A 27500-nucleotide genomic window follows, 5' to 3' on the forward strand; every position below is an offset into this window, starting at 1 on the left:
CCTGCAATCCAGCGCATATTTGAGTGAGCTGATGATAAAGATGACGGGAGTGGGGCGGACTCTTAATTAATGGATACATGAGGATGCAGATTATAATTGTAGCACCAAAGAGTCATCACCCTAAGGCTTTACTGGGATGCTTTGCCATAAACACATTGTACACTTTTGCAATAAAATTTCCGTGTTGTTTGTGAAGATCCTCAGAAAATATAAAATCTGCATTTAATAAGGCTATGTTCTCCAAAATTCAACTCACATATTTTACTGTAAAAACAGCTCTGTGAAAGTGTAGAACAAGAACCATATTGTCCATCACGGAAATTACATCATTCAATGCCAAAGAAAATACAACGGTACCACGGTTGCAACCTCAAGGAACAATGTGAGCAGATTCCAGTACTATAAAATAATAATATATAGACAAAAGAAGAGTCAAGACTAAGGGCCGTCATAAAACTTTCAGATCTGTTTTTCAATCTACCGCAGTCTGAAAAGACTAAGTCACTTTTTCGGGGGACTACATTATGCAAAATGCTCTGAAAACTAATCTCTGTGTTCTTACAAAGTTAGCATTACTGGTATTTACCTACAGCGAGCTTGAATTACTCCCATCAATCATCAAGAGGAAGAAAGACATCTATACAAACCTACATATGGTCCACCGGGTTTGATAACTTTTGTGCTTCGGTTGCGGGATTCCTCCTCTGCCTGGGTCATTCTTTCTCGTGTCATCTGATACGAGTCGTTTGTTGCACACACTGTAATTTTATCTTGTATAAATCCCAGGCAATTGAGCTGGGAGGCTCCAGAGCTGTCAAGTAAGACAGTGGCTTTGTTAGAGATAACCCTTATTTTGTACAGTAAAGGCAAGCAAAAAAAAAAATTGTATTATGTTAAAATCAAAAACCTAGATAAATTAAAGATCCTAAACTAATAACTAATTTTAAATGTAGATTGCTTGAAACATTTAAGCTCCTCTTACTCATTGTAAACCACTTTTTTTCATATTTTGAATATAATAGGTAAAATGAGCTTTCAAGAGATCAAATCCATGAATTTTTAAAAAACAATCAGTAGGATGAAAATGAGAGTTCCAGTGGACACTGTAACTCCACTTCCATTTAACAATTAAATATTTTAAAATTGAAACATGATGAGAAATGTTTGACACAATAAATGTTTAGCAGTTTACTTTTAGTTGGTAGCAGTGTGCCTGGTTCAGAACTGACTGTATGAAACATGCTTACCAGAATTTTTTTTAAAATAAGGTACTAGTTTTAAGGCTACAGTACTAATAAACATTAGCACATTATTGATCCAAAGTCCAAATTTGTAGAATTTATAGTCACTACTTTTGTTAAATCTCTGTATAACAAATATGGAGCAAGTGATTCTTGCAGAAATTAAAGGGAAAACTCAACAGAAACAGTCATTGAAGTTTAGTATTGACTTCGAAGATGGTTTTGTTTCAAAGTAACATCTTAATATTAGAAGAATCATAACTGGTGTTTTAAAAAATACTATAGGCTTAAAACCAAGTGGAATATAAAAGTAGATTAAGACCCTACAGCTTTGGTCCTTGATTTCCAAACTGAATTGGAAGTAACTCTATTATGATCCAAAGAAATCAAGGTAACTAAAAAATTTTGTAATTTTCTAGTAGCAGTCTTTACAAAAAATCTGTTCACTTACACCATAAATATTTATTGGGCAGGACTGCACGCTAAGTCATATGATAGGAAGAGCCTGTGACAAAGACCAGACATATACGGTTCTTCCTTCACGGAGCTCTTTTCGTGTTGCGTGAGGAGGAGCAAACTGAAATTCACACAGTGCAACAAATGCCAGAAAACAGGGGGACTCCCCTCAATTCCTAGAGTACTTCACTTGGACTTCACAGAGAAATTAATAGCTAACTGATTAGAAAGACGATTAAACAAAGGAGAGGAAGGAGGAAAACCAACCAGGGCAGGCCCAAGGAGAGTTAGTTTTTCAGTTTGGCCAGAGTGAGCTGGAAAGCACAATTAGAGAAGAGGATGAAGAAAACAGGAGAAGTAGATCACCTAAGGGTTTGAGGGTTAATAGTGTGGATTTGAGACTTCACCCCGAAAAGAGAAAAGAGGCTGAAAACACAAAAAGCCTTCATTTTATTCCAGGAAGACTAATCTTTACGGAGAACAGGTGAAGAGGAAGGGGTTGCAAGCCTGAACGGCAGGAGACCTGTTAGCAGGCTACTGAAGGGCTGGGGCAGGCAGTGCCGGCCTGCACCACAACACAGTGGCTGAACGAGGCTCCAGAGGAGGAAAGAGGAGTTGCAGGAGTTGACACAGGTGGAGAGAGAAAAGCATTAAAGATCAAGCACCGAAGTGGATCTACCATTTACGGAGGCACAAAAACAAGGGTGAGTAAGGGGCAGGCTTGGAAGAAAGAAGGCCTGAGGTCAGCATTAGAGATGGTGACTTTGAAGGAATGAGGAGAGAAGGGGCCTTAGAAGTGAATCAGCTGTGAAGAAGTCAATATTTAAACAACAGGAAGAAAAGAAGCAAGACCATGGGACGGAAAAGGTACCCACACAGAGGCAGGAGGCAAAGCAGACAGGTACTGTCACAGGTGCCACCAGAAGTGAGTGCTGCGAGCAGCAGTGTGGTCAACAGAGCTGCATGGAACCTAGGAGCATCCACTGAACTTACGGGCAGCAGAACTTAGTTCACAGCACCGTGGGGGAGCACTGTCAGCTGAACGGTGGGGTTTGAGGCCACACTGTGAGCTAAGAACCAAGTTCTTGAGGGGTGGTTTTAGTGTGTATTTCGTTTTTCAATGAGACAGACTTGAGTATGTCTGAATGCTGAAAGAGAAACAGTGGAAGAGGACAGGAGGCAGGTTTAACCCTCAGAGAAAGTGGGATAGAGTGCAAAGGGGAGGAAATTACTGCAGTACGGTGAAGGTCTAGCAGCAGGAGGTTGGTATTTAGCACCTCTCCGTAATTCATATGGGGGATAAGCAGAACCTACTACCAATCATGATGACACTGCTGCTTCTACAATTTGAGGTCAAGAAACAGATCCTTACATGAAAACAACACAGCGCTTTAGTCCCTACAGGCAAAAGCTTTTCTCTAGGTAAAATTCTCATGTCCTCTCTTCTCAAATGAGTTGCACTGAAAGTAACTCAGTCACCTAAAAGATTTGCACATGTGTCTAAAAATGTTCCTTTCATCATTCTCTGGTCTGGCTCTGGGCATTTCTGTATGCCGTAGGCCATTATTTTTGCTAATCTTGTGGGTAGGTAGATTTAGGATCTTTTTCAAAGGTAATTTTGACAGTAAGAATTCCTCCATTTTATATATGAGAAAAATGAAGTTCAAAAGGTAGGTAAAGAGACTAGTTAACCTACTAATTTGCTGAATTTGTATTTACTAAACATTGAGTTTGGCTGGAACTAAACGATTAGAAAAAGCCCATCAGAAAGCCCCTGATACTGAAGAGTTTGTTTTACTGCAGGTGAGACAAATCTGAGGAAAAATAAAAATTAAACTGAATAGAAATGATGGAGCCAGATTATGGAAAAATTGCTTGTTAGCCTGAGAGTAAAAATTTGAGCACATTTGCTTAGAAAGTGGCAAATTTTACTATCGGCCTATTATAAAACATCTTGAATTATACTGAAGGGATAGCAATAATTGTGCCTCAACTTTATCAAATAACTGGTTCTATTTTCTAGCTGTTTTATGGACAGTTTGGTCAGATTTTAAATCTCTCTCTAAATAAGCAGGGTAGAAATCAATACCCAAGGTATTAAATAGGGACAATACTTAGGATGATCTGACTGGATTTGATGAGGGGATTCAATTCCGACCTGATGTCAGAATGTTCCATTACAATAAAATACCTACAGACCAGCACTGCAGCTGAAGCCCTGCTATCAGACCACTGTGCCCTGCAGCCGTAGGAAAGCTGGCCTGGGGACCAGGGGAGCTCCTTCACTAAGCTCATCTGTTAAGTGAAGGCATTCATCTTGGGTCCTTACCCTTGGTGACCCTGCAATCTATTCCAGCGCTGTACGGCAGAGCTTTTGCTGGGAATGTTGTACATCTGTGCTGCCTACTGTGACAGCCACATGTGGCTCTGGGATGGTAAAATGTGGCCAGTGGGAATCAACAAAGGAATTGAAAATGTTATCTAACTTTTATCAGTTCCACAGTAAATAGTCACATGTAGCCACTGGCTATTGGACTGCCATGAAGAAAAAGCTCTCCAATCCACGATATAGTCAATTCATATGAAAAACGTGTTCATAGGAACTAATTTATAGAAAGCAAAATTAACACACACGCAGGGGAAATTATGGATTAAGTTAAAAAGAAACAAAAGTACTTGGCCATATTAATAGGAAGAAAATTTTAGAATGCCTTCAGTGCTGTGCCTTACTTTGTTAGCCCTGTCTCCCTTCTGGCCTGAATCACAGCTTCCGTCCCTGCTTTCTCCCAGGGACAGTGCGGCCGCTCCATGTCAGCTGCTGCAGGGATGGGCCACAGACGGGTGCCAGGCCTCAGAGCTTGGAGCCCATGTCAGGAAATTGTACCCTGAGGAAGTGAGAGCCCCCAACTCGCCCTGTCTTATCCAGGAGCAGAAAGAAACTTCCTACAAGGGCCCATTCTTCAGTCAGAAACAACAAAAGCAAAGCACAGGGAAGCAAAGGGCTGACTGTTTCCCGAGGACCTCAGTGGACAGGGCTCCATGGTACCCGTGTGAGTATATGTTCTTGTCTTCATTTCTCCCTTTCTTTCTCTCTTTCTTTTAAAGGAGAAAAAGTGACTGCTGTACCTCTATGTAATATCTAATTTCCATCCTGCTGTGAAATAAGATTTTTAAAAATCTACCTTCAAACAAGGCTTGAACTGGGAAGCTGAAAAAGGGCAAGATGTGTATTTTTTTCTTATCCAAAGGTAACTTTGAATGTAAGCCTTAAGTACCTTCATTTAAATGCAAAGAGTAAAACCTTTCCAAAAAACACAACACAACAAAACAAAAACCTCTAAAATGAATCCAAGAATGATAAAAAAAAAAACTTCAAAAATGTAAATTAAAAACTCCTTGTTGGGTGTGGTGGTACCCGCCTATAACCCAGCATTTGGGAGGCTGAGGCAGGAGGAGCATCATGAATTTGAGGCCAGCCTGAAATGCGTAGCAAGACCTTATCTCAAAAAACCAAACTAAACCAAACAAAAAAGAAACAACTCCTTATTTTAAAACAATATATCTTCTGCACTTAATAACTGCCTACCTGAAAAGAACTTCGGAATATTTGTGTTCATATCCTTGCGACAAATATAATGTCCAGTATATAGTAGTAGATACTTACTGTTTTTCAAATAAATGATCTCTGCAATGCAACTCTATAAACTATTTACAGAATGACTAACATTTATTTGATTTTTTTTTTTTAAAACACTGTTATGTAAAACCTTTGCCCTCGGCATACCTTGCAAAGCACTTACCTGGAGAAAGTCTGCTGGATGCAGTCAAAGCTGCCCTGAGGGTTGTCTTTGCCCACATTTGACAAATAGAAGTTAAAGGTATGCACTTCGTTGAGGGGATCATGTTTGGGAATTTTGACAAGCTAAAAGAGGGGGAAAGAGAGAGACACCTCAAATTACAAATCTGCCCCAGAAGATCTTATGACAAACTGGTTTGACAAGTGAGTTATTTTATAACCTTGATATTTAAGTGACCAAATACAGAACCTGACAAGCTCACCTGTATCTCACATTTTCATTTCCATTTTCTACCCTTTAGTGTTCCTAGTCACTTCTGCTGAATAATTGCCCTATGAAAGGAATCTTCTTTGTTTCAGATAAGCAAACTTATTCCAGTACCCATGCAAAGGTTATTAGTAAATTTGCTATCAAGTTCTTTCTCCTTTGAGCTGCACAAATTCTGTCTATAACTGATATAACTCCCTGCAGAATAGCTTCAGTATTTGAATGGTCTTTGAGATACAGGCAATATCCTAATCTTTTGTTCTCTTAATAAAAACACATTTTATCTTAATTTTTGCTTCCCAGAGGAGTATTTGTGAGGAAGAATAACAAGAGCACAAGGTTAATGTCCTAATTACAGACAGAGGTAAAAGGCAACTGCAGTGTTTCTTCTTGTCCCGCGATTCCTGATTCATCCTCCTATTTACATGACACCACCAGCAGCCTATAGAGAGGCTCTCACAGGCCAGCCCCGGGCTGGGCCCCAGGCAACCTGCAACCTGCAACCTGCTGATGTGTCTTCTCCTTTCTTGCTTCAGGTCTAGTTTTCCTACTAGATAAGAAGCCCCATAAGTGAAGCCCCACAAGTGAAGCCCCACAAGTGAAGGGACGGTTTCTCTAGGTGACCAAAGCCCCATTTCATATGGGATTGAGCCTAATAAGACTGTTAGCAAACTGCAATCTCACTCTCCAACTGTACCCCCATGTTAGCACCTGACACTCTTCTTCCCTTGAGTTTGCAGCTGTTGCCATGGTATAGGTGGTGAAGCTGTTCCCCGCCCTCTTTCTCTAGTAAATTACTAAAACCATGCTTGGGGGCTGGAGATTGGGAAACCACATTTTACAGATGTGCCAACAAATCCATTTTCAATCATCACATAGCACTGCTAAAGATCCATTTTTCTGGAAATCTGTTTTTTCTTCTGTTGGAAGCTGAAGAAGCAGAGCTAACTGGTGATAGTGTATGTGATGCAGTCATGAAGGTGCTAGCGGGCACCAACATGTGAGGACACCCTGCAGCCCCTGACCTAATGCATTTGATGACTCACAAACTGTGGCCTGTAGGAAAGACCTGCAGGTACCATCTTCAACCCCCAGAAGCTGAAGAAGAATGGTAACAAGGGAGATGACTTGTAGTATTTACACATAGCAGGCTTCTAATAAACACTTACTGAAGAAATGAATGTAAAAAGACAGGAAGTCAAGGAAAAACACCTCTTCAAAGGAGATTCAGAAGACCTTTGTATGGAGCTTTGAACGATCCAAGTTTTACCAAAGTTGCTATTAGAACATAACCGACAGGGCCTCCCACTATCCATGATTTTAAACCATCTTTGATTCCAGATCACAAATTAGTACCAATTCCTAGAAAAACAAGTCCCTACATTTATTACCTATTCTATAAATAGTATCTCTTGGGGATTCTTACAGTTACTCTTTAATTCTCCCCAATTTCTTCCAGTTCTAAAATGCTGTTACTTTGTGAACAAGTCTTAATTTACTTTGTCTGCAGGTACTCATCAGGCTGTCTTACTGGGTATATAACCCCACACCTAGTTGGCACATACTGCAACCTCTTAATCTCATAGCAGTGGGGAGAACAGGAGGAAAAGGAAAGCTTATGTTAATGGCAGGGGAAGCCAAAGGTCATGTGTCTGCTAACAGCATCACTAGTGTCTGCTTTGGGGTCCTGCTGACACTGAAGGAATATGCAGTATAGCCTAAAGCCTCCCTAAACCTTGGGAGAGGAGAAAGAAAGGCGGGAAAGACACCTGGATGAAACACCTTCCCAGCCACGACTCCTTTCACCTCCATCTATCTTTTCTGCTCATCCTCTACATCAACCTGCAGAACATGGTTGGCAAGATTTTCATAGTAGCCGTGGTCTATTTTCTAAGCGTGACTGGACTCTATATTCAAGTTCTACAAATATACATTATTCTTTCACTGAAAACTTTTAACTTAATTACTAGAGTCCTTTAGCTCAGATGTCTGCTAAGAGCATTACAGGAAAACTCCTAAGCAAACTTCAGAGTCAGTATAAACTTTTCTTTTCTCAGCCTCCAAACCACCCACTCTCTCAAACTTCTTAAGCAATACTTATACTTTTTAAGGTGAAAGAAATATCTTCTGAAACATCTTTTCATTTTTTAACACACAGATATATAATTCTTGTCTAAATTCAGAGAGTTTGATACAAAAGCATCTTATACGAAGCAATCACTGTGCATACTCAACATATTAGGGACTCTCCTGATGTCTGGTATTAAAGATTTTCATATTTTCATTCCTTCAAAGTGTCTTCAATAGAAAAATACTCTACAGTTGTTTAAAAAATATGATAATGATCAGAATAGGAAAGAATCAGATTAGAAACAAAAATTTTAAGTACATTTAACCCATATTATGTACCTACTAAGCTGTTTAAAAGTTTGTGATATACGTAAGACTAGAAAACTCGTTCTCAACAAAAGGTCACTGGCCACCGCCCACCCCTCCCATGCCAAGGGACATTCTGCTTAGGAGGGAGTTACAGCATGTGCTGGGAAGCGAAGCCAGAGATATTTCCTAACACCCTACAGTTCCCAGGCGAGTCCCAATAATGAAGAATTGCCCAGTCTGATGTGCCGTAATGGCACGGGTTGAAAATGTCTAAATGAAGGAGATATAGGTCAGTGCCTAAAGAGAGAAACCAGACTTTGGAGTTCCAACTTTACCCCTTTTATTTCAAATGGGAGGGGCCACTCTAACTTTATATCAGACACTCATTCCAGTTAGTTCTGTAACTTCCAATAAGAGGAAATTGAAAAGCACCCTGAGTGCACAGAGCCATGATGGCTACACATGGGTTAAATGTGATGTGGTGGGCAGGGTGGAGGCTTCGGGATCTGCCTGGGTTGGTGAGACACAGTTGTGGGAATATCTCGACAGGTTATGAAGGTGTGACTCTGCGCCTACCTCTGGTCCCTGCCCCCTTCCCTTTATACACTGCTCCCCTTTTCCGCTTTCCAGACCTCATGAGCTTAGCTGTTGCTACCCCACAGCCTTCCACCATTATGTTTCTGCCCTAGAGCCCGTTAACCATGGACTGAAACCCTGAACTGCAGGCCAACTTAAGCTTCTCCTTTATATCGGTAGGATATAAACAGAAAGCTGACTAATACTTGTGGTTCACGTATACTTACTTGCTTTTCAGTTTCCTCTCATTGGAAATTATAAAACTTAAGGCAAAGTTCAAGTACATAATGAATTGTTTAATACTGTATAAAGACATTCTCACTAACTTGTAGGAAAAGATTAAAGTATTTAAAATAGAAAAAGATTAAAGCATTTAAAATAGAAAAGGATTAAAGTAGAAAAAGATTAAAATATTTTTTAAAAATTGAGAAAATTCCTAACTCACCAAGGAATGTTCTCCTAAGATTGTTTCTAAATCAGAACTCAGAACAGATTTCTTACAGTACTATCCTGGTTTCTAAAAGCTGATCCTAGATACATCAAAATCAGTTCATGTTCACTCTCCCCTCTGTATTCCACACATTTGAAGGCCAGTTTAAAAAACATACTTCATAATCACATGGAAGAAAGAACTTTCTAGACAAGCTATGGCATAGATTCCGTACCACAGAAGTGATACACATTCCAAAATGGTCTCAGACTCACCCCAAATGTTTCTTCAGGAATCCCATAGGCTCTTGTCTATCGGAGAGTCTCCCTAGTTTAGCTATAAAGTCCCTCTCCCCAGCCTGTTCTAATGATCATACATAGTTTGCTCTATTAAGCCTCCTGCTTTCTTGCCCCTAGGCCAAAGTGTTATGCAGGCTTATTAGCCATAAACACTAGTGTTACTTTGTGTACCTATTTCGTTCTTGGGGGCTTACCTAGAGATGGATACAAGTAAACTTTTATCTACTGCCTGGGATATAGTGCAGTGGCAGAGTGCCTGCCCGGCAAATGTGAGGTCTTGACTTTGATTACTGATATTGAAAAAAAAAAAAAAAAAGACCAAAAAAAAAAAAAAAAGATTAAAGAGTGTATGACTTCAAATAGTTTCTTACTCAAGATGAAGGATATAAAAATATATCACTATGTCTTGGCAATTTTAATTTTAATTTTCATTCCAAAAATGAGACTGAAAATCAATGGCTTAGGACCACAGTCTACAACCCTCCTACCCAAACTCCAGCCTTAGATAAAAAGCTACAAAGACAAAGTCTCAAGAAACTTTCAGACATTTATAATTAACATAAACACTGTATCCCAAGACGTGTAAGTCAAAGCTTCTAATTATTCTGAGATACTAGCTCAGGCATGTGGCAGTGGAGTATGTCTGAAAGGTCATTTCAGCATCCAGTCACAGACCTGCTACTTACATAAGGATCTGGGGCAGAAGTGCAATGTGCACACTGCTGTGACTTTCACACACATGTACGCTAATAGCTGCTTAAAAGCAGCAGATAGCTTTGCAGCAGAGGTTGCCTACCTTTAAGTCAAATACTTTCTGCGCAATATTGGATTGAGTTATGTACTTGATTACAAATACGACAATGCCTTTTTTCATTTATTTAGCTGCACTGTTCTTTTGTAGATATTACAAATGATTTAAATGGCAGAGCCCTTCTTCAGCAGGAATCCTATCAACATTAAGACCCAACTTCTTCTGCCAAGGAGACAATAAGTGCTCAATGATATACTTATGAATCAGCAGAACCATGGTTTGATATGATAATTCCAGGCTTTAAAAGTGGATGGATGGGGGCAGGAAAGAGAAAATCATCTAGTTTAATTTTTCCATTTTATAAGCTAGAGAAAAAGAGGCTTGGTTTAACACTGCAACCCTGGGATCATAGCTCAGCTGGAGCATAGTTCACTTGCCTAGCATGCATGAGGCCCTTTGTGTGATCCCTGGCACAGCAAAAATAAAATAAAATAAATTAAAATAAAATAAAATTGCAATCCCTATACTCAAATCTCTTTACTTTGTTCCACCGTTGTCTAAAATACTCATTACCTCCTTATACTTGCATATTATGTTTATGGTTTTTCTTCCTCCACTAGAACATATGCTCTGCAAAGACAGAGGCTTTTGTCTGTTGTATTCCTTGAATATGTTGCTAGTATCTCAAATGATGCATGGCACAAAGTAATCACTCAACACATATTTGCTGAATGAATGAAAATGTTGCTTAATGTCTAAGCCAGCACTAGACCTGATGTGTCTGCTTTCCTTCCACCAGGATTTCCAAAGCATGCTGAAAAGTTTCCTTATGTATAAAAAAGGAGATCCTATCCTCAAATAAATTTGGGAAATGCCAGGTTAGACAAAATGACTTTCTTTATTGTAGGTCCTTTCAAACTGAACAGTTGTTTTCCAATTTGTGTGGCCTGAGAACCTATCTCCTCCATCTCTCCGTATTTCAGGAAGCTAGGCTGTCGTTAATATTGCTTGATTAAAATACCTATCATTTGACAATACATTGTGTAAACTGTACCTTTTAGTTTAGCTATAGGTAAAACCTATTGCAAAATTTAAACAGTGGAATTCTCTGTTCTCAAATTCTTTTTAGCTTCTTTATGCTTCCAATTTTCTAACAATCTAGAAAATTTACAAAAATGTATTTGCATGTACTATTCTGGTTCCACAGTGTAGGGATAGAACAGATAACCTAGAATCAGAACAGAAAATAGAAACCTGAAAGCCACAAGTCCTATTTTTCAAACTAGAGCTGCTGTCATGACTTTAGATCAAACATTATAGGTTTAGGGAAGGCGGGGGGGGGGGGGCTTTTAAGATTAGCTCCAGATGTGCAGACCGTTGGTGGAAGGGTGGTAGACCAGCTATAGAAAATGAAGTATTAGACCAGCAAGAGTTAAGCATTCTTAATGATAAGGAAGGGCAGGGGGTGGAGAGGTTCCAATGCATACTACGAACATCAGGAATTTCTTGAGAGATATTTTGCTAAGGAGAATAGTACAAAATACCAAACTCATCTAACACAAAGAATAATATTGGCAGTTATCCAAAAAATTCAGGTCATGTAGCAATTAACATACATAATTTCAGGACAAAATAAGCCCATTTATTTCCTTGTATTCTTCACCTTAATAAGTTATATTTTAAGGAAGGAAAAAAGTTATCTCACAAAAAATTAACAGTGCTATTGTGCTGGGTATTGTTTACATTTCTGTGACATATTACTGCATAAAATTTTCAAAGATCTCCACTACTGTGGCAAGTATGTAAAGAAATCCAGGAGATGCATGATAGTAGCTAGGACCAGAAGAGAAATGGGTGGATTTGGGATGCATTATGTAGTTAAAAGGATGGAAGATTCCTAGGTATAATCAGTGTGAAGAATAAGAAAGGATGACAACATAGTTTTTACCTAGAAGAATTAAATTATGTGTGCACACATACAGACATGCATGCACACATATACGAATACACTATCTTGGATGTGATGATGAGCATCTCACTATAACTGACCCCACTAACTAGCTAAGTACACTTCTTAGTTTTAAATACAATTGACCAATGTTGGTTTCACCAGCTAAAAAGGGGCTCCAAACTGAGTCCTGTTATGACTCATTTAGTAGCTGCATGGCTAAAATTAATTATCAAGAACCCAGGTGGCTGGGTGTAAACTGGTTTCTAGCTGGTTATTTCCAGGAAAAAAGGGGGGATGGCAGTTATTGGCAGGGGAAAGATGCAAATAACAGGTACTAGAGATACTGTATCAGGGAAAAGATGCTCCATGGAGCATAAGAGAATGAAAACTTCTGTTTAAAAATGAATGCAAAAGTAAGCCAAATGCTAAAGTAGTTTTTGGATGAAAAGCAAGAGAACCATGGAGAGACTCTAAGTTGTTTTCAAAATGTCAGGCTGGACTAAGCACTAGTTTTTTGATGGAAGAAAGTAGCCCCCCCCCTTTTTTTTTGTGGTACCAGGGATTGAACTCATGACCTTGCACTTGCCAGGAAGGTGCTTATACTGCTGAGCTAAATCCCCAGTGCCCGATGGCAAAATCTAAAACCTCCCACTGAGTTCAGGGATTCTTATCACAAAGCTGCATTTCATTTTTTATTAAACGGATGGTCCCCAAACTTAAAAACATTCCATAGAATTAATTCTGAGACAGAAATGAACTTCTTGCCTAATCCCTAAACCTCCTGCTTTCTATCTCCCATTTAACACAACACCATTCATCTTACGGGTAGCCCAGGGCATCAATCTTGAGTATTCTCTCTCTCACACTTCTGCTTCCAAACCATAAATTCTACTACTTTTTCCTCCTAAAATATTCTTTAGCTGTATGCTCTCATTTCTATCCTCTGCTTTGAATCAGTGTCATCATGTGCAATAACCACTTTATCCTTCGGCCTCCATTTTAAGTCTCTTCTCAATCCCTAGTCCCTCAGTTTTTATCCAAACACTGCTCATAACATGCAAGTCTGACCATTCTGACTTCAAGCATCATTTGTTTTCATGCTCCCTACAGCACAGTACAGTACTCATAGCTTCTGAGTAGGACACACAAGATTCCCAACAGATTAGCACTCTTGCCACTAAAGCAGTTCACCTGGGCCTCATGGCCCACACTGTTTTAAGTTTCAGAAGCAACACTGCCCTGTGTACCAGAGCATACTTGTCTGGGTCCCTGCTCCGGCTTTATCTTAGGCTAACCTACCCTTTACTTATGACTCAGCTTAGGTCCGTCCTTGTCTTCCTTCCCGAAGCTCTGTCCCTCCCGAGTAAGGCAGGTCTGCAGGTGTGGCCTCATCTTTGTCACTGCCTCCATTACACTGTGCTGAGTACTTTGGAGGCAAGGACCATGGTCTTGTATCTACACACACAGTAGATTTTTAATGACCATTTGTTAGATTTACCTGAAGAAATTTACAACTATATTAAATTCACTCAGAAGGTGCCAGTGATTTATAACAATTTATAAGTGCATTTGAAATGCATCATTTGCCAGTCTGTGGAGAACCAGGACTCCCCAGAGCAAGCATAAAATGAGACATGGGCAAAGCTCAGCGAGCTACTCCAAAACCTAGGCCTCATGGCAAGTTTGTGGGACTTCAATTAAACTACGTGCTTTTCTTTTTTAAAAAAAACTCTATCTCAATTTTATTAGAATACTCACAGAAAGTCTGATATCACCAAATTCCATTTGAAAATATGCCCCAAACTCTTCAAAAACACCTTATATTTTAAAGGACATCAGGAGACCAGACTAAATAATTCTAAATTTAGTAAGTAGGAAGCAGAATTGTTTTTGTTTTAAAGTTTATTTTTTTTCTCAGAAACAAAGCCCAAACCTGAACTCTGCAGGGAAAAATAGGTCTTAAATGTGACTCACAACTTGTCAGTGCCAATCCTCTCCAGTGGCTCCTGAGGAAAGTCACCCTGCAATGCCAGGAGGAGCTGCTGGCCCAGGTGGCCAGAGCCCAGCAGCTGGCAGAACTTGCAGAACCTGAGGGAGGGCCTGCGCCTGACAGACGGAGTCCTCGTGAACAACCTGGGTTCTGAAGGGTGGTGGTTCAGGCCCTAGATTTTGCAGTACACATGGTTTCTCCCCAACCTAATCAACACTACCATGAAAACGTGTAAACTCAAAGATAAATGATGGTTAAGTAAGAAGAGTATGTCCTTATAGATTTGGAAATAAATCTTGCTCTAATAGTCTGTTTTTCAGAATTGGTTATTTTTATGCTGTTAAGGGGAGGGGAAACCCCTAAACACCTAACCATAGTATTTTTTCAAAATAAAGTGCATGGAGCAAGCACCATGTATTACAAATAGACTCAGCACTGCTCTCAAGGAGGAGATGGATGGCGAGAATCTGGAAGCCTGGTGTGGCTTCTGTGGTAAAGGCCACAGAATTCCTGGGGGACTAAAAGCACAAAGCCACGGTCTACCCTAAGGAAGCATAACCAGTGACAGACCCCAATATCTAGGGGATATTATTTTACTAATTAATTACAATCTGGAACAAAAATTACCCAAGTGTGTACAAGAACGCACACTTTCCTGTGCCCTCTTTCATCCTCGTTACTGGAGACTGATCTGTGGCCTTGTGGACAAGAAGCAAGCACCCTACCACCGAGCTACATCCCTAGGCTTCGTGGGCATTTTTAAAGGGTATTAGAGCCACTCGCTGGAAGGATATGGAAGAAAAAAAGGAAATGGTGTCCTGCTGACTTGTACTGTCCCCTTTCTACAGTTTTTTTAGTTGTGAGTCCCCTTCTGTTTTTCAGTTTTAGGTTGGGCCTCCCTCAATGGGGTGAGAAGAAACAGTCTCTCTTTTTTAGCGCAGGTGGAAAAGGCAGCCCGAACTGCCCAACCAAGCCAGGTCGCGTGCTCTGCAGCAAGTATCCCAGGTTTTCCTCTGGCTCCAGACCCTGCCGACCAACTGTGTTACCCAGGGCAAGTACCCATCTCAGTAGTCCTCAGTTTTCTCACGTCGAAATGCACATAGTGATCTCGCCACTTTGCGGTCTGCTGTGAAGTCGAGAGGTGACTTATCTAAGGTGTTGGGCATAGTACTTAGTATACAGCGTGTGCCTCAAAGTGTTTGCTTGGGGGATACAGAGCTCCCACTCAGATTTCTATCTATTGATGCATGCACACATATGTGTTTTTTAGCATAATAACATGTTTGATTTTTAGATTTTCAAGGTCAGTATCTTAATGGTCAATGGCTGACAGCAAGTAGAACAGCAAGTTGGTTCTACTTATTGTCCGTTCTCAATTTCCCATGTTGGTATAAGAGAGGTCAAAGACGCTATCTAGGAAAGCAATTAAAAAGATTAGAAATATTTGTAATTGTCAAAACCCCAAAATGCAGATGGATAAGATGGAGGAACAAATCTGCCAAAGTAAGCATCGGTAAGGTTGCTGAAAAATTACAGATGCCTGTTGCTACTCTAGAAGGAAGCAAACACTGCTTCCCCAGTGCCCTAGCCATAAAAAAATATGCTGCCTTCAGAGCCCCAAGAGCCCCACATACTAGCTACAGCACAACAAAGAAACAAAGGAAATAGAATTAAGGGCTCCCTTAGGACCAGAACATTTTACTTTAAAGCATTCAATCTTCATATATTCCAACAATTTTTTTTAAGTTTTGAGCTTTTTCCTTGTGCTAAAGCTACATGCAGACCTAAAAATGAAAAGTCTGTGGTATTTTAATTTATAGAGATCTTTTCCCAAATACTACTCTGAAAATTCATTCTCGTGATAGTCTATGCCATAAAATTTATTTCTATTGCACTTGCACGATAAGATTCACTTGCTAATTTTCCTCAAGCCTATAAAGGAAGTAAAACTATTTCTTATTTCACTGCTTATTGATATGCACAGCACATCAAGAACTAAATTAGAGACTTCAGTTGATTTCTCAAAGACTTGCACATCTGCTATAAATAAGAGGTCCTGTAAAGTCTCTGAGATAAACCCATTGATGACTGTAGGAAATAAAGGACTGAAAAGATTTCTAAGGATAGAATGGTTAGACTAGTGGTAAAGCCATCAAATCTGTCTTTACTCTGAGAAAAAGTGACAAAGAAAGGGCAAATATTTACATCTGGACAGTTAAGATGACTACTGTATTTGGACAATTTATAACATAAACAGTAGCTTTTTAAAGACAGTTCTTTAATTCTATTAGGAGGTAGCTCTCACACCACAGGGTTCCTCTTGGACAGCAAAATGATATTAAGTAGTAAAACATTTTACCCCCCCCCCCATGCCAGTAACTTGCTGTATTGTGTCATTAAAAAAGAGAGACATCCATGTCAGTAACCTTCATGAAGAATTTGAAATGTTCTTTTAAAGACAGGCACCTACGGTGAAGGGTAAACTCAAAAACACTAAATTACTAGGCTCCTAAAACAACAGTATAGAGAAACATCAAAACAACAAAATACGTAAACAGTTTATTATAAACAGCATAATTATTTTTAATAGAAGGTACAGAAATAGAACAAGTATACTGGGAGAAACATGAATAAGATAAAGAAACGAAAAAGCTCAAGACCACTCCTTCTGGCAAGTGGAGATAACAAAACATTTGATGATACTTCATATCTTAAAATACTGTAATATTTTACTCCTGCCAGATATTACTGAGCAAATCACACAGTGTTTAAGTGTTACCAAATGATTAACCTTGAAACAAAACAAAACAAAACAAAAACCAGGCATTTAAACTGGGTGTGGTGGTACAGCCTGTCATTCCAGCACTTAGGAAGCTGAGGCAGGAGGATCACTGACAGTTCAAGTCCAGCCTGAACTGCAGACCCTGCCTCAAAACTATTAAAAACAGACAAACGACCCAAGACAAAACAAAAAAACCCAGACATTTAATACTGGCCAGGGACGAATCTTGTGATAGTACTTTCCCAGAGCGAGGGAAAGAGAAACAGCAACTTGGCAGTGGTGGTGGGGAACGCACAAATCAGAGGCGGCTACTGAAGGTCTAAGGCATTCTTGTCTTCTAGTCTAGTAGATACCTCACCTAGGGATCAACCCAGAGGAAATCACAAGAGATGGAAACAAGACTTTGCGCACAAGGGTGTTCTTTGTTACACAAAATCAACAAAAGTGGCAGGAGGAATGGCCAAATCAGTGATGGTGTATCATACACAATTAAATATGAGGCAGCTACTCAAAAGTAACTTTTACTGTAAGAAAATGCTTACAGAAAAAAACACTAAGTGGAAAAAAGTAGAATATATAAAAAAATCCCAAATGTACTGCTGCCACAATTTTTAAAATGTGTGTTTGAGCATGAAAAAAATGACTAGATGAAATCCAACAAAACTGTTTTCACTGCTAAGTACATTTCTGCTATTTGAATTCTTGTATGTACTTTATATTAATTCTAAAATGTTTTGTTTTTCAATCAGAAATAACAGAGGCTACATAAAAATAATACCTTAGATTTTAGATAAACACGAGATTTGTGCTTCATAAATTAACTGTAATAAATTAACTGTAAATATTTTTAAATGCTTATTTTTTGGTGACAGGTTCTTGCTATGCAGATCAGGCTGACCTTGAATTAACGATGTAGTCCAGGTTGGCCTGGAACTCACCATGATCTTCCTGCCTCAGCATCCCCCCAGTGCTGGGATTACAGGTGTTTGCTGCCACACCTGGCAAGTGCAAATATTTTTGAAAGAAATTAGAGATCTTCTTTTACAGAGTCAGAAATTGTAAACTATGAGATATTACCCAAAGTGAATCCTAGATTCTTAATCCATTCCTCAAGTTGTCCAAGGAAGGAACAGCATACCATCTTCCTTAAAAACAAGAAACAAAACACCAAGCAACCCTAGCAGTTTTCTATTCGAACCACAAGCAGAACATTCAGTCTTCCTGTTCAGTGGAGAAGCCTTCCTTCCTTCCTAATCTGTGAAGACTGACTTGTATGGCTGTGCCTTATGTTCTCATTCTAAAGTATGGTCAATAACAGAACGTACTGAGAGATTACTAAAGACTTCAAGCTTTTTAAGTACTACAATATTATAAAAGACTGTCTTTTTCTTTAGCTGCTTATGTACCACATTTCTACTGGTATAGACCCAGTTTAGTACCTAATTTTGAGGTTTGTTATTTGAAGCCCTTTAAGAATCTCATTGAGAAAAATATAACCTACAGCTACTTTTTTATTCCCGTTTTTTCCAGAATGATTGTTTCCTCCTCCAGACACTTTACAATGTCACTTCTCCAGAACGTAAAGGGCCAACTCACAGGAAAATGGCCTCTTCTCCATACCCTCGATAGCACCAGCAAGTCAGCCTACACCACCTCCACCGCACAGAGATCACAGACAGGGAGAAAACTTTCTTTCTCTGCTGATAGATGACAAAGCAAGCCTATCGCGTAGTTGACTAGCAAGATACTTAGCTGGTGTCCAGCTGTAGATAAATCCTCAGGACCTGCCTTCTCTATTCTCGTCGACCTGTTTTTTAAACTTTTCATATTCAGTTTTCCTCCTAGATTCTTGTCATATTTAAACTTGGTATCTCCAAAAAATCCTTTTATGCTTACAGGGCAATTAGGAAACACAGCTAGCAAATATCAGGTATCTATTGTTACATGTTCTAATTTTCTCATTTGGCCCCAAAGTGACAAATTATATTTAAAACTAATGATAATGGGAGCAAACTTTAATTCAAATAATATTGATTCTACAAATGAATACAACTTGAATTATGAAGCTTGATGACAAATGAACAACTGTAAATTCACCATTCAAAAAAAAAGAGCAATAATGTATTTACTGAGCTGCTCCTCTCCTTTCTCTTCTGCCTTCTTTCCCTAACCAGAGGTAACCTCTATCCTAATGTTTGTGACTATCATTCCTTTTTTGGTTTTTAATAATTTTATCATACATAAAACCTATACCTATTTAATATATATAATCCATATATAATCTGTCTGCTTGGAGTTTTCAGGTTTCCAATGAAGGAATCAACTTTGGCAAAAGGCAGTTCTTTGTAATAATACTAACAATTTTTATGTGAACCAGTATTCTTCACAGTGGATAACAATTCTTTAAATACAGCTTCATACCAGAATTCCTTCTATAAATCTACCTCTTCTTTCTTTTTACTACTGGACTTCAGGTAATATTCAATCCCAGGAAATAACCTTTGGAGTTGCTTCTTATGGATCCTTTCCAAATCCCCAATGCTAATAAAGCTCCCTAATTCATCTTGATTGAATATGGCTGGAATGGTATCTGGTCACTTCATGTATACCATGACCCAAACAAACACACCTCTCTGTCTCAAACCTGCTTTCATTTATTTCAAATCTTGAATACTGGCCCCAGCACCTAACCAAATGCCCGGGTAATAAATTCAGACCGGTCCTTGACTCTTCCTTCTCCATCTGTCTCATATACAAGGAATAACTAAGTCAGCTACTGGAGAAGCATACTAAAATGCCTATCTGACCACAGGACTCCCTATTGGAAAGTAATGACATTAATTTAGTGAATTGTGGCTGGAATTCTTTTGAAGTGAGGGAATAGCACAGAAAATATCAGAATACACTGAAGGAATGATAAACATTATGTTGTGAAATTTAGGTTTCAGCAATGTGAATGTGCACTCCTTAATGTATAAAGGACCACAAAAACCAATCATAAGAAAACTTGAGGGGAAAATGTATGAAGTTCAGATTTCCAGGCCTCTGAATAGAATTCCAGAGATTTTATAGATAAAAAGCATGGATCTCCTGAAGAGGAGGAGGACATTTGGCCTACCCATTTACTGCTTTGCTCACATTGTATGTTACCGCTAAAAAGTCTCCCCGAATCCCAACAGTCACCTCCTGGTAACCCTTCAAAAGTCAGCTCAAACACAGATTCTTTAAACCCTGTCTGACTGGAACTCTTCCCCTTGCAATCTGGGGAAGTACTCAAATGTTCATGTGAACATGAGAATGAAGAAAAATGCTTAGCAAACATGTATTACAAGAGGGTACATTAGCACAGTAATGTATGTTATGAGCTGTGTATAGGTGTCTTAGCACTAATATGTAATATATTTTAATGGTACATGTTGAAAAACAACTGGAGTCTTTAATTTTATGCTACAAAGAGGACATATAACTCTGCAAAACAAGTTACTATCCCTCATCAACCCCTAGGGATGGGGATTAAATTTAGAGCCTCATACATGCTACGTAAGCACTGTAGCTCTGAGCTACATCACCAGCCCGAAAACAAGTTACTTCTACAAGTAAATGTTCTGGCCCAAAGACAAAAAAAAAAAAAAAAAAAAAAAAAAAATCAAGAACATTTTTGTTTTGCACTCTTGTTCATTCAGGTTTAAATAACATTTCAAGAATGGTCATAAAAGAAAGCTTTCTCTTTAAATTTTCCAGGTAACTAACATATTGAGCTATTAATAATAAGCAAGCTAGTCAAGGGTGGGGTCAGGAGAGAAAACTTTTGCAAAGGCTCAAGTGAAATTTTACAGCCAACATAAACTCTCAATTTCCACTGTACTGCTGTAGTTCATTGAATTCAAGATGCCAGCAATTGTGAGAAGATACATGAATTTATATACCACTACATAATGAATGCAAAATACTCACAAGGTATGACACAATACCAAGATGCCACTATGATAATGGAATGCATTCTAAATTCAGAGTTCACATGTTAAAAAAGGAAATCAACAAAAATAAAAAATGAATCATACATCTTGGAATTAATAAACACATAGTGATTTTTGTTATTGTTCTGTTAAACATTATTTGAAATCAGACCAGGGCCTTGAATATAATCTTCTAAGTATTTTTCATGTTTTAAATTCTGAACTACTTTTAAAGGGATGGCTTAACTATAAAAGCCACAGGTGTCATGGAAAGGTAAAATTATCTCCCAAGTTTAAATAAGGGAACACTATTAAGTGACATTGGCTGGACTCAGTATCACAAGTTTTAGTTTTTCGTGGAAACAAAGCCGCTCGCAGCAGATTTTATTGACAAGCAGATAATGTCACTAAGGCTGGCATTTTGAAGTCATGTTTACCTTGGTCTGCACTGCCTCTACGATGGTGCCTGCACATCTGCTGAGCTAAGACAGCACTCAGCATACTGCTGAGCCATTTATGTGACATGTGGCACCTGCAGATTTCACACACATTTCTAGTAACTGGTTTCCAAAGTGATGCAGTTTGGTGAAGGACAGAGCAGGATGAGCACCTTGAATTTTGTGTTTTGTTTTTATTATTTGTGGTACAGGTCCTGGCGCTCTCGGTCTAGGAGCTTGTCTTGCTGGAGCTATGGTCAGCAAGTCGGTTCAGACTGTGCTGAAAGCTGAAGCTGGCCTGAAGTCTCTGTGTTGCTGCTGGTGGCAGCAGTACTGGCACACTCTGAAGACAAGGATGATGAATTTAGCTTACTGCTTCTGCTTACTTAGGAAGCCCAGAAGCTAGTCCTTATTCAGAGAGAAAATCAGGGCAGAAGTCGGTCAATTTACAGTAGTTTCAAACTAGAGTTTCATTATTTTTTGAGAGAATGAGCTTCCAGGGGCAGCTTACATCTTCGACTAAAATGAGATTTAAAAACAATGTGTGTCTGTGTGTATTGCAGTTAGACATTTTTAAACATTAAGTGTTTTATGAATATCTCAGTAAAGTAACATGTGGTTAAAGAGTTGTTAACTCAATGTAAGTATTAAAATGAATGTTACTACCTACATGAAATACTATAATAATAAAAAAATTAAAACAGAACTGCCATTACAAAAGGATATAATTTTAATATCCTTCTAGTATTAATTATATGCAGAACCAAGAACATAAAGGTTAGTCAGCAGCCTTCAGAGCAGACTAACTAAACACAACTGTGGGCAAAACCAGTGGGCAGCCAAACCCAGGACACCTGGCAACAAAGTCAGAGGGAAAGCGTCTCATTTAAGAAGGATGGTAGTGCCTGGGGTTTATTTTTGTCTTTGCTGCTTGTTTGAAGCTGATAGTTATCTTTGCTACCCAGGTACCAAGTCGGATAGGGAAGGGCAGTCTGCGGGAAGCGTTTTCAAGGCGGGCTAAAATTGCCTATTAATTTCAAATACCATATAATTTAGTTTTTTAGACTCAATCTTCTCCTTAGCCTCCACAAAGTACAATAAATAATTAACGAAGTATTTTTGATTGCTGTGCTAACTTTAGAAGTTAAAAAAAAAAAATAAGAAACTTCCAATCCTGTGCTCTATGGAGTTTAATGACTTTACTGTACGAGTTTTATAGCATTATTCAAGCCTTTAAAGTTACCAGTTAAATGTCATTTGATCTTCAGAAGGTCACCATGCCTTTTTGGAAGGCACACATTTAGAACTTGTTTGGCTTGCTATTCTTTGTTCATTCTTGAAAAAGTGTATGTGACTCAGTGTCTCACTCAGTGTAGAAAACGCATACCACTTCTAGAAAGCATGTTATATTTCCTTTAAAAATTCTAAAAGTTATGTGCACAAAACTAACTTTTTAAAAGACTCTGGGAAAAAGTTAGAATTTTTAAACAACATTCTCATAACTAATATTAAACTGATACAGAGTTTGGAATCCCATACCATGACAATTGTCCTGGGGCAATCAATCATCTCTGGACATCAGGCTTTAGACAAATCAGTTCTGCAAGGGTACCGCACATGAGCAGATATGGCCATTATTTACTGCTGAAAACCATGCCATTTCAGGTTTTAGCTCAGTCATGGCACAGACGTGTGTGTGTGCGTGAGACAGAGAGTGAGAGAGTCAGTCAGTCTTTGGAATTTTATATACCCAGTGTCAGAATATAATGTTCTGCATGCACTAAAACCTTTTTAAAAACCACTGGTTCATACCAAAAATACACAATACTTACTTCCTGTACTCTCTGATTTCTACAGAAGCTCTGAGTAGAAGGTTCTGACTAAATCCTTCATACTAACTTTTTCCTGAGTATTAGTCCTATGTGTTTGTCAGACTCAATTCCCTAAGGCTAATGCTCATATCTACCTATCATTTTATACTAAGCATTTAACTTGGCTTCAACACAGGTTGAGAGAATGTTTGGGCAAAAAAACAAGCAGAACAATAAATTAACCTACTATGATATTTCTTGATTAGGAATATATTTATCACAGTGTACAGTTTAGAATAAGTATACGATTGATAATCACACTAGTAATGAATGCCACTACATACAAATATTAACTTGCTTCCAATGACTCTTCTTTTAAAGCTATATAATATGGTGGGAAGAATTTTTCATTGTAGTTACAGATCTGACTTCCTCAACTGTGTGTTTAGACACAGAACTTCCAACAGACTTAAAAATGCAGAGTTTAGTTTTTAAAAATTCACTGGAACACACATATTTGGAAACTATCCACCTGCCACATTTTCAGGATTTGATTAAAATATAGAGACTGAATGAACTATCCCAGTTTTTATAAAGCGTACTCAGGGCTTTAAAATGGAGATACGGCTTTTGGGAACTGGGTGCATTATGCCAACACATCCCTCTGAATTTTGTAGCTCAAAGAACACATCCATGTCCTTTAACAATGTCTGTCCATGTGAATCTCACCAGCTACCTTGTCTGTTCATACATTGCTGGCCTATATTAATAACCCTAATCAGCCTTTAGCTATGATTGAGTATCCCAGGTAGGACCAGAACTGTGATGATCATTGTTGACTCACACTCTTCAGAACCAACAAGGCAGGTTTAGATGATGGGCTCAGCCTCTAACATTCAAGAGTAATCAGAATCAACTGCTGCCATAGACATATCTTTTTGAATCAAAAAAAATGTCTTCAATGACCATTCAATTTCCTAAGTGCCCTCTTCCACATAAGAGGAAGGGGTGGAATGAACTGTGAAAGACAGAACTTTTATTTTTATGCTGTAAAAGCTGCTGCTCAACTGTGAGGATAAAAATTCAAGGATTCTTACAATTCTTTGACAGTATATTGCTATATTTTAATGTTTCAATCTCAAGTTTTTAGAAGTTAGTTTCAAACTAAGACAGATTCAAGCAGAAAAGTAAATATGCTTAACAGCTAACTTGCCAAGACCCAAATTCTGGCTTCTAGAAATGCTGCTGAAAGAAAAAAAGTCCTATAATTAGTAACAAGAAACAGTATAACCATGTGGTACTTAGCATAATTCTCATTGGGGAAACAGGACATAATTTGAACATAACACGTTCACTTTTAAAAGGCTATTTTAACAATGCTTCAGTTATGCTTCAAATATGCCTACATGTAACACTGTCATAATAGTTAAGGTACATTTTCAATCATGTTTGATGCAGAAAGACAAATAACATTTTTCACTAAGGAAAAGTATCTTTTGTGGGAAATCTAAATTTAAACCTTGCAATTTAAAGCCCTGCACATTTCCACGTAGGAAAAGTCTGTAAGCAGACTTCGTGTTTAAAGCAATCTGCATGGGCAATGTCGAACCTATCATGGCTCTTGAGAAACACAGAGGCACACTGTATAGAAGACCCTTACATTTATGGACGCACATATTCCCTGTGGGCTGTGCCAACCCACTCTCTTCCCTGTAATGACTCTTTGTTTTTACCAAGTCCCAAAGGGCTGGGGAGAGCTCTGCAAAGAAGAGGGGGAAGGGCAGATGGAATGCAGCTGCAGCCTCTAAAACAATGCTGAGTCCATATATTTTATTCCCAGTTAGAATAATAAAAAGGGGTGGGGGTTGAAGAGTCAGACCCAGAAAACGTAAGGTAGGGTCAAGCATCCAACAGCTCTCAGTCTGCAGCATTTCACCCCACAACTACTGTACTGAACCCAATCACCATTCACTTGGCCTAAATACTTTTCTTTTTTTAATAGGTACTGGGGATGGAACTCAGGACTGCCTGCTTGCAAGGCAGGTGCTTATGCCACTGAGCTAAATCCCCAGCTCCAATACTTACCTTCTAAAAGTCAAACACCCATTAAGATTTAACATTATCAGTCACTTATAATGACTTTCTTTTTGGTAGTAATAATCGAACTCAGGCCCTTGCACTTTCCAGGCAGGTGCTGCGCCCTGAGCCACATCCCTGGCCCTCATATCTTATCTTTAACAGCAGACTATATTCGGGCAAGGGATAGAGTGGGAAGAGCTGTGCAGGTAAACATAAATGGTAGGAGGTACTGGACAGATTAGTACAGCAAAGCTGCAGTGATACCTAGGTGGAAAATCCAGAATACAGATAGAGGCCCAAGGTCTCAAATACAAACTGCCTGCTTTGTAATGGTGCTAGGGAAAACCATGCTCTGAGACTGCTGAAACCTGAAAGTATTTGAATCAAGTGAGCCTGCACATGTTGGCTCTTTACTGGTCCTTCAGACTAACTTGGTGCCCCCTAAGAAAAATGTCCTCTACTTGCATTTATTTCCCTCGCTTAGATGTCCCAAACTAGGTAAAAGAAAATTAAGGGAAGCAGCAGCCATAAAATAAGGTGATGGCTCTACAACTCCCATTGAGAGAAACAGAGGCTCAACCCTTCATTTTTTCCCCAGGTCTTGGGCAGCCTTCCCACAAAGCCCTTCAGTGAAATCTGTGGAGTCCTGGAGGATTAGGGACCCAGGCTTGCCTCTTAAATATTTCTTCACATATTACTGACACCATCAAAACATGCAGGGAACATCCAGAAGCCTTAAATAAACAACAGAATTACCTCCTCAAATACAGATTCAGCACGCACTGAAGACTGCCTAAGAAGCTATACAACAAAATTCAGAACACTTGTCTAATTAGGATCCCATTCATGAACACTCGGTTACTGAGAGGGCAAAGAAGGGCCTCATTGTAAAGCTGTCATGTCGAAGCGAAGCCTTGACAGCCACACAAACATTGCCTTCAAGTTAGCATTGCACAACAGATTTAGAAGTACTGTCCTCTTAGTCCATGTTGAATGATGGAATTAATCTGACTCTTAAAATGTGTTCAAGTAACAAAGATTAGAAAGATTACATTCATTTATATGGATGTTTTAAAATTTTGTGACTTAAAAATTCACAAACATGTAGCTTTACAGTATCAAGAACGTTTTGTCCCTCTCCCTGACCTTTTTGCTATAGTTCGGAAACCCATTTATAAGTGTACTCATCTCTACAATAGTCAGTATGTGGGTTTATAGTTAGTATATTCATTTAAGGAAGCAAAAAAATCTAATGTTAAATATTAACCGTAATAACTAAACAATACTGATAGTTCTCCTGTACAGTTTTATCATCTATTGTAAATACAAAACCCACAGGTGATATTCAAAGCTATCACATACTATTTTGGCGTGTATGCTGGGAACTGAACCCGGGATGTCTCACATGCTAAATGCATGTTCCATCACTAAGCTATATCCACACTATGTCTTGTCCCTTAATACAGCAGTAAAATTGACACAGACAACTTTATTTGGTATCCTAGAACAGCTTAATTGCTATTATTCTATTTCACTTCCCAGTTTGCACAATCAAAAAATTAAGTGAAAAGACATTAAACAATCACAAAAATCACAACTTGATTGAAATTAGTAATTCTTTGTTTAGTTGTAGCAAAAAAATTCACAAAAAATTCAAATACTGCCTTGATGTTTGAACCTTCAATTAAAAGTTTCAAATTTGCAATTATCCATGACTTAGAGAAAAACACACTTAAAACATAACTATATCTGAATTTTTTAAAAAATTTAAGATAATTCAAAAATTTTGACAAAAGATGTTGTAAGTTTTTATTTAGTCAGAAATTTCACATATCTATGAGTGATTTATTATATTAAGAAGGTCAAAGTGAAGTCAAATTTTAAAAACTTTTGTAGAATAAGGGAAGAATATTAAACAGTACTTACCCCTTGAAGCCCCTGAAACTGGATAGAAGGTCGGAAAGGAATCAAACTCTATTAAAAAGAACACAAGAAACAAACAAGTAAACCTTAGTTACTGTGACACAGGACTAAGTATTTAAACTTTAAATCCATGTATTTTTCAGTGTCATAATGTATGAAAATCTCTCATCAGATTCTTACTTTTGCAGTTGGTTACATTAATATAACCCAATGAATTGTTAACATTTCTCTGAACCATATAACCAAAAGGTATATTTTAGCAGCACAATTAATCATGTTTTTAAAACTGACTGACACAATTTGCAAAAAAAATCCCAATTAGTATGCAAATTTATTTTTACATATACAAAATCTTAATTTTCTGACATTTTTAAA

General features: G+C 38.4%; 1 protein-coding gene across 3 annotated transcripts in view; it reads right to left on the minus strand.

Moving 5' to 3' along the window:
• Ell2 (elongation factor for RNA polymerase II 2) overlaps positions 1-27500 on the minus strand; it is a 67829-nt gene that overhangs the window by 24623 nt on the left and 15706 nt on the right. Inside the window, exons 2-4 of one of the 3 annotated variants that reach the window (XM_003479437.5) lie at positions 27129-27176; positions 5498-5619; positions 648-811 (exon numbers count right to left, since the gene is read on the minus strand). In XM_003479437.5, the coding sequence (XP_003479485.1) occupies positions 648-811; positions 5498-5619; positions 27129-27176 (334 nt within the window). Of the gene's footprint in view, positions 1-647; positions 812-5497; positions 5620-17857; positions 17877-27128; positions 27177-27500 lie in introns of those variants that run through there. The other 2 variants (XM_063245384.1, XM_063245385.1) reach the window with 2 other exon arrangements.

This window comes from Cavia porcellus, unplaced genomic scaffold (genome assembly GCF_034190915.1).
Source record: "Cavia porcellus strain 051 isolate PalLab524CR breed Dunkin Hartley unplaced genomic scaffold, mCavPor4.1 scaffold_2, whole genome shotgun sequence".
NCBI classification, from domain to species: Eukaryota; Metazoa; Chordata; class Mammalia; order Rodentia; family Caviidae; genus Cavia; species Cavia porcellus.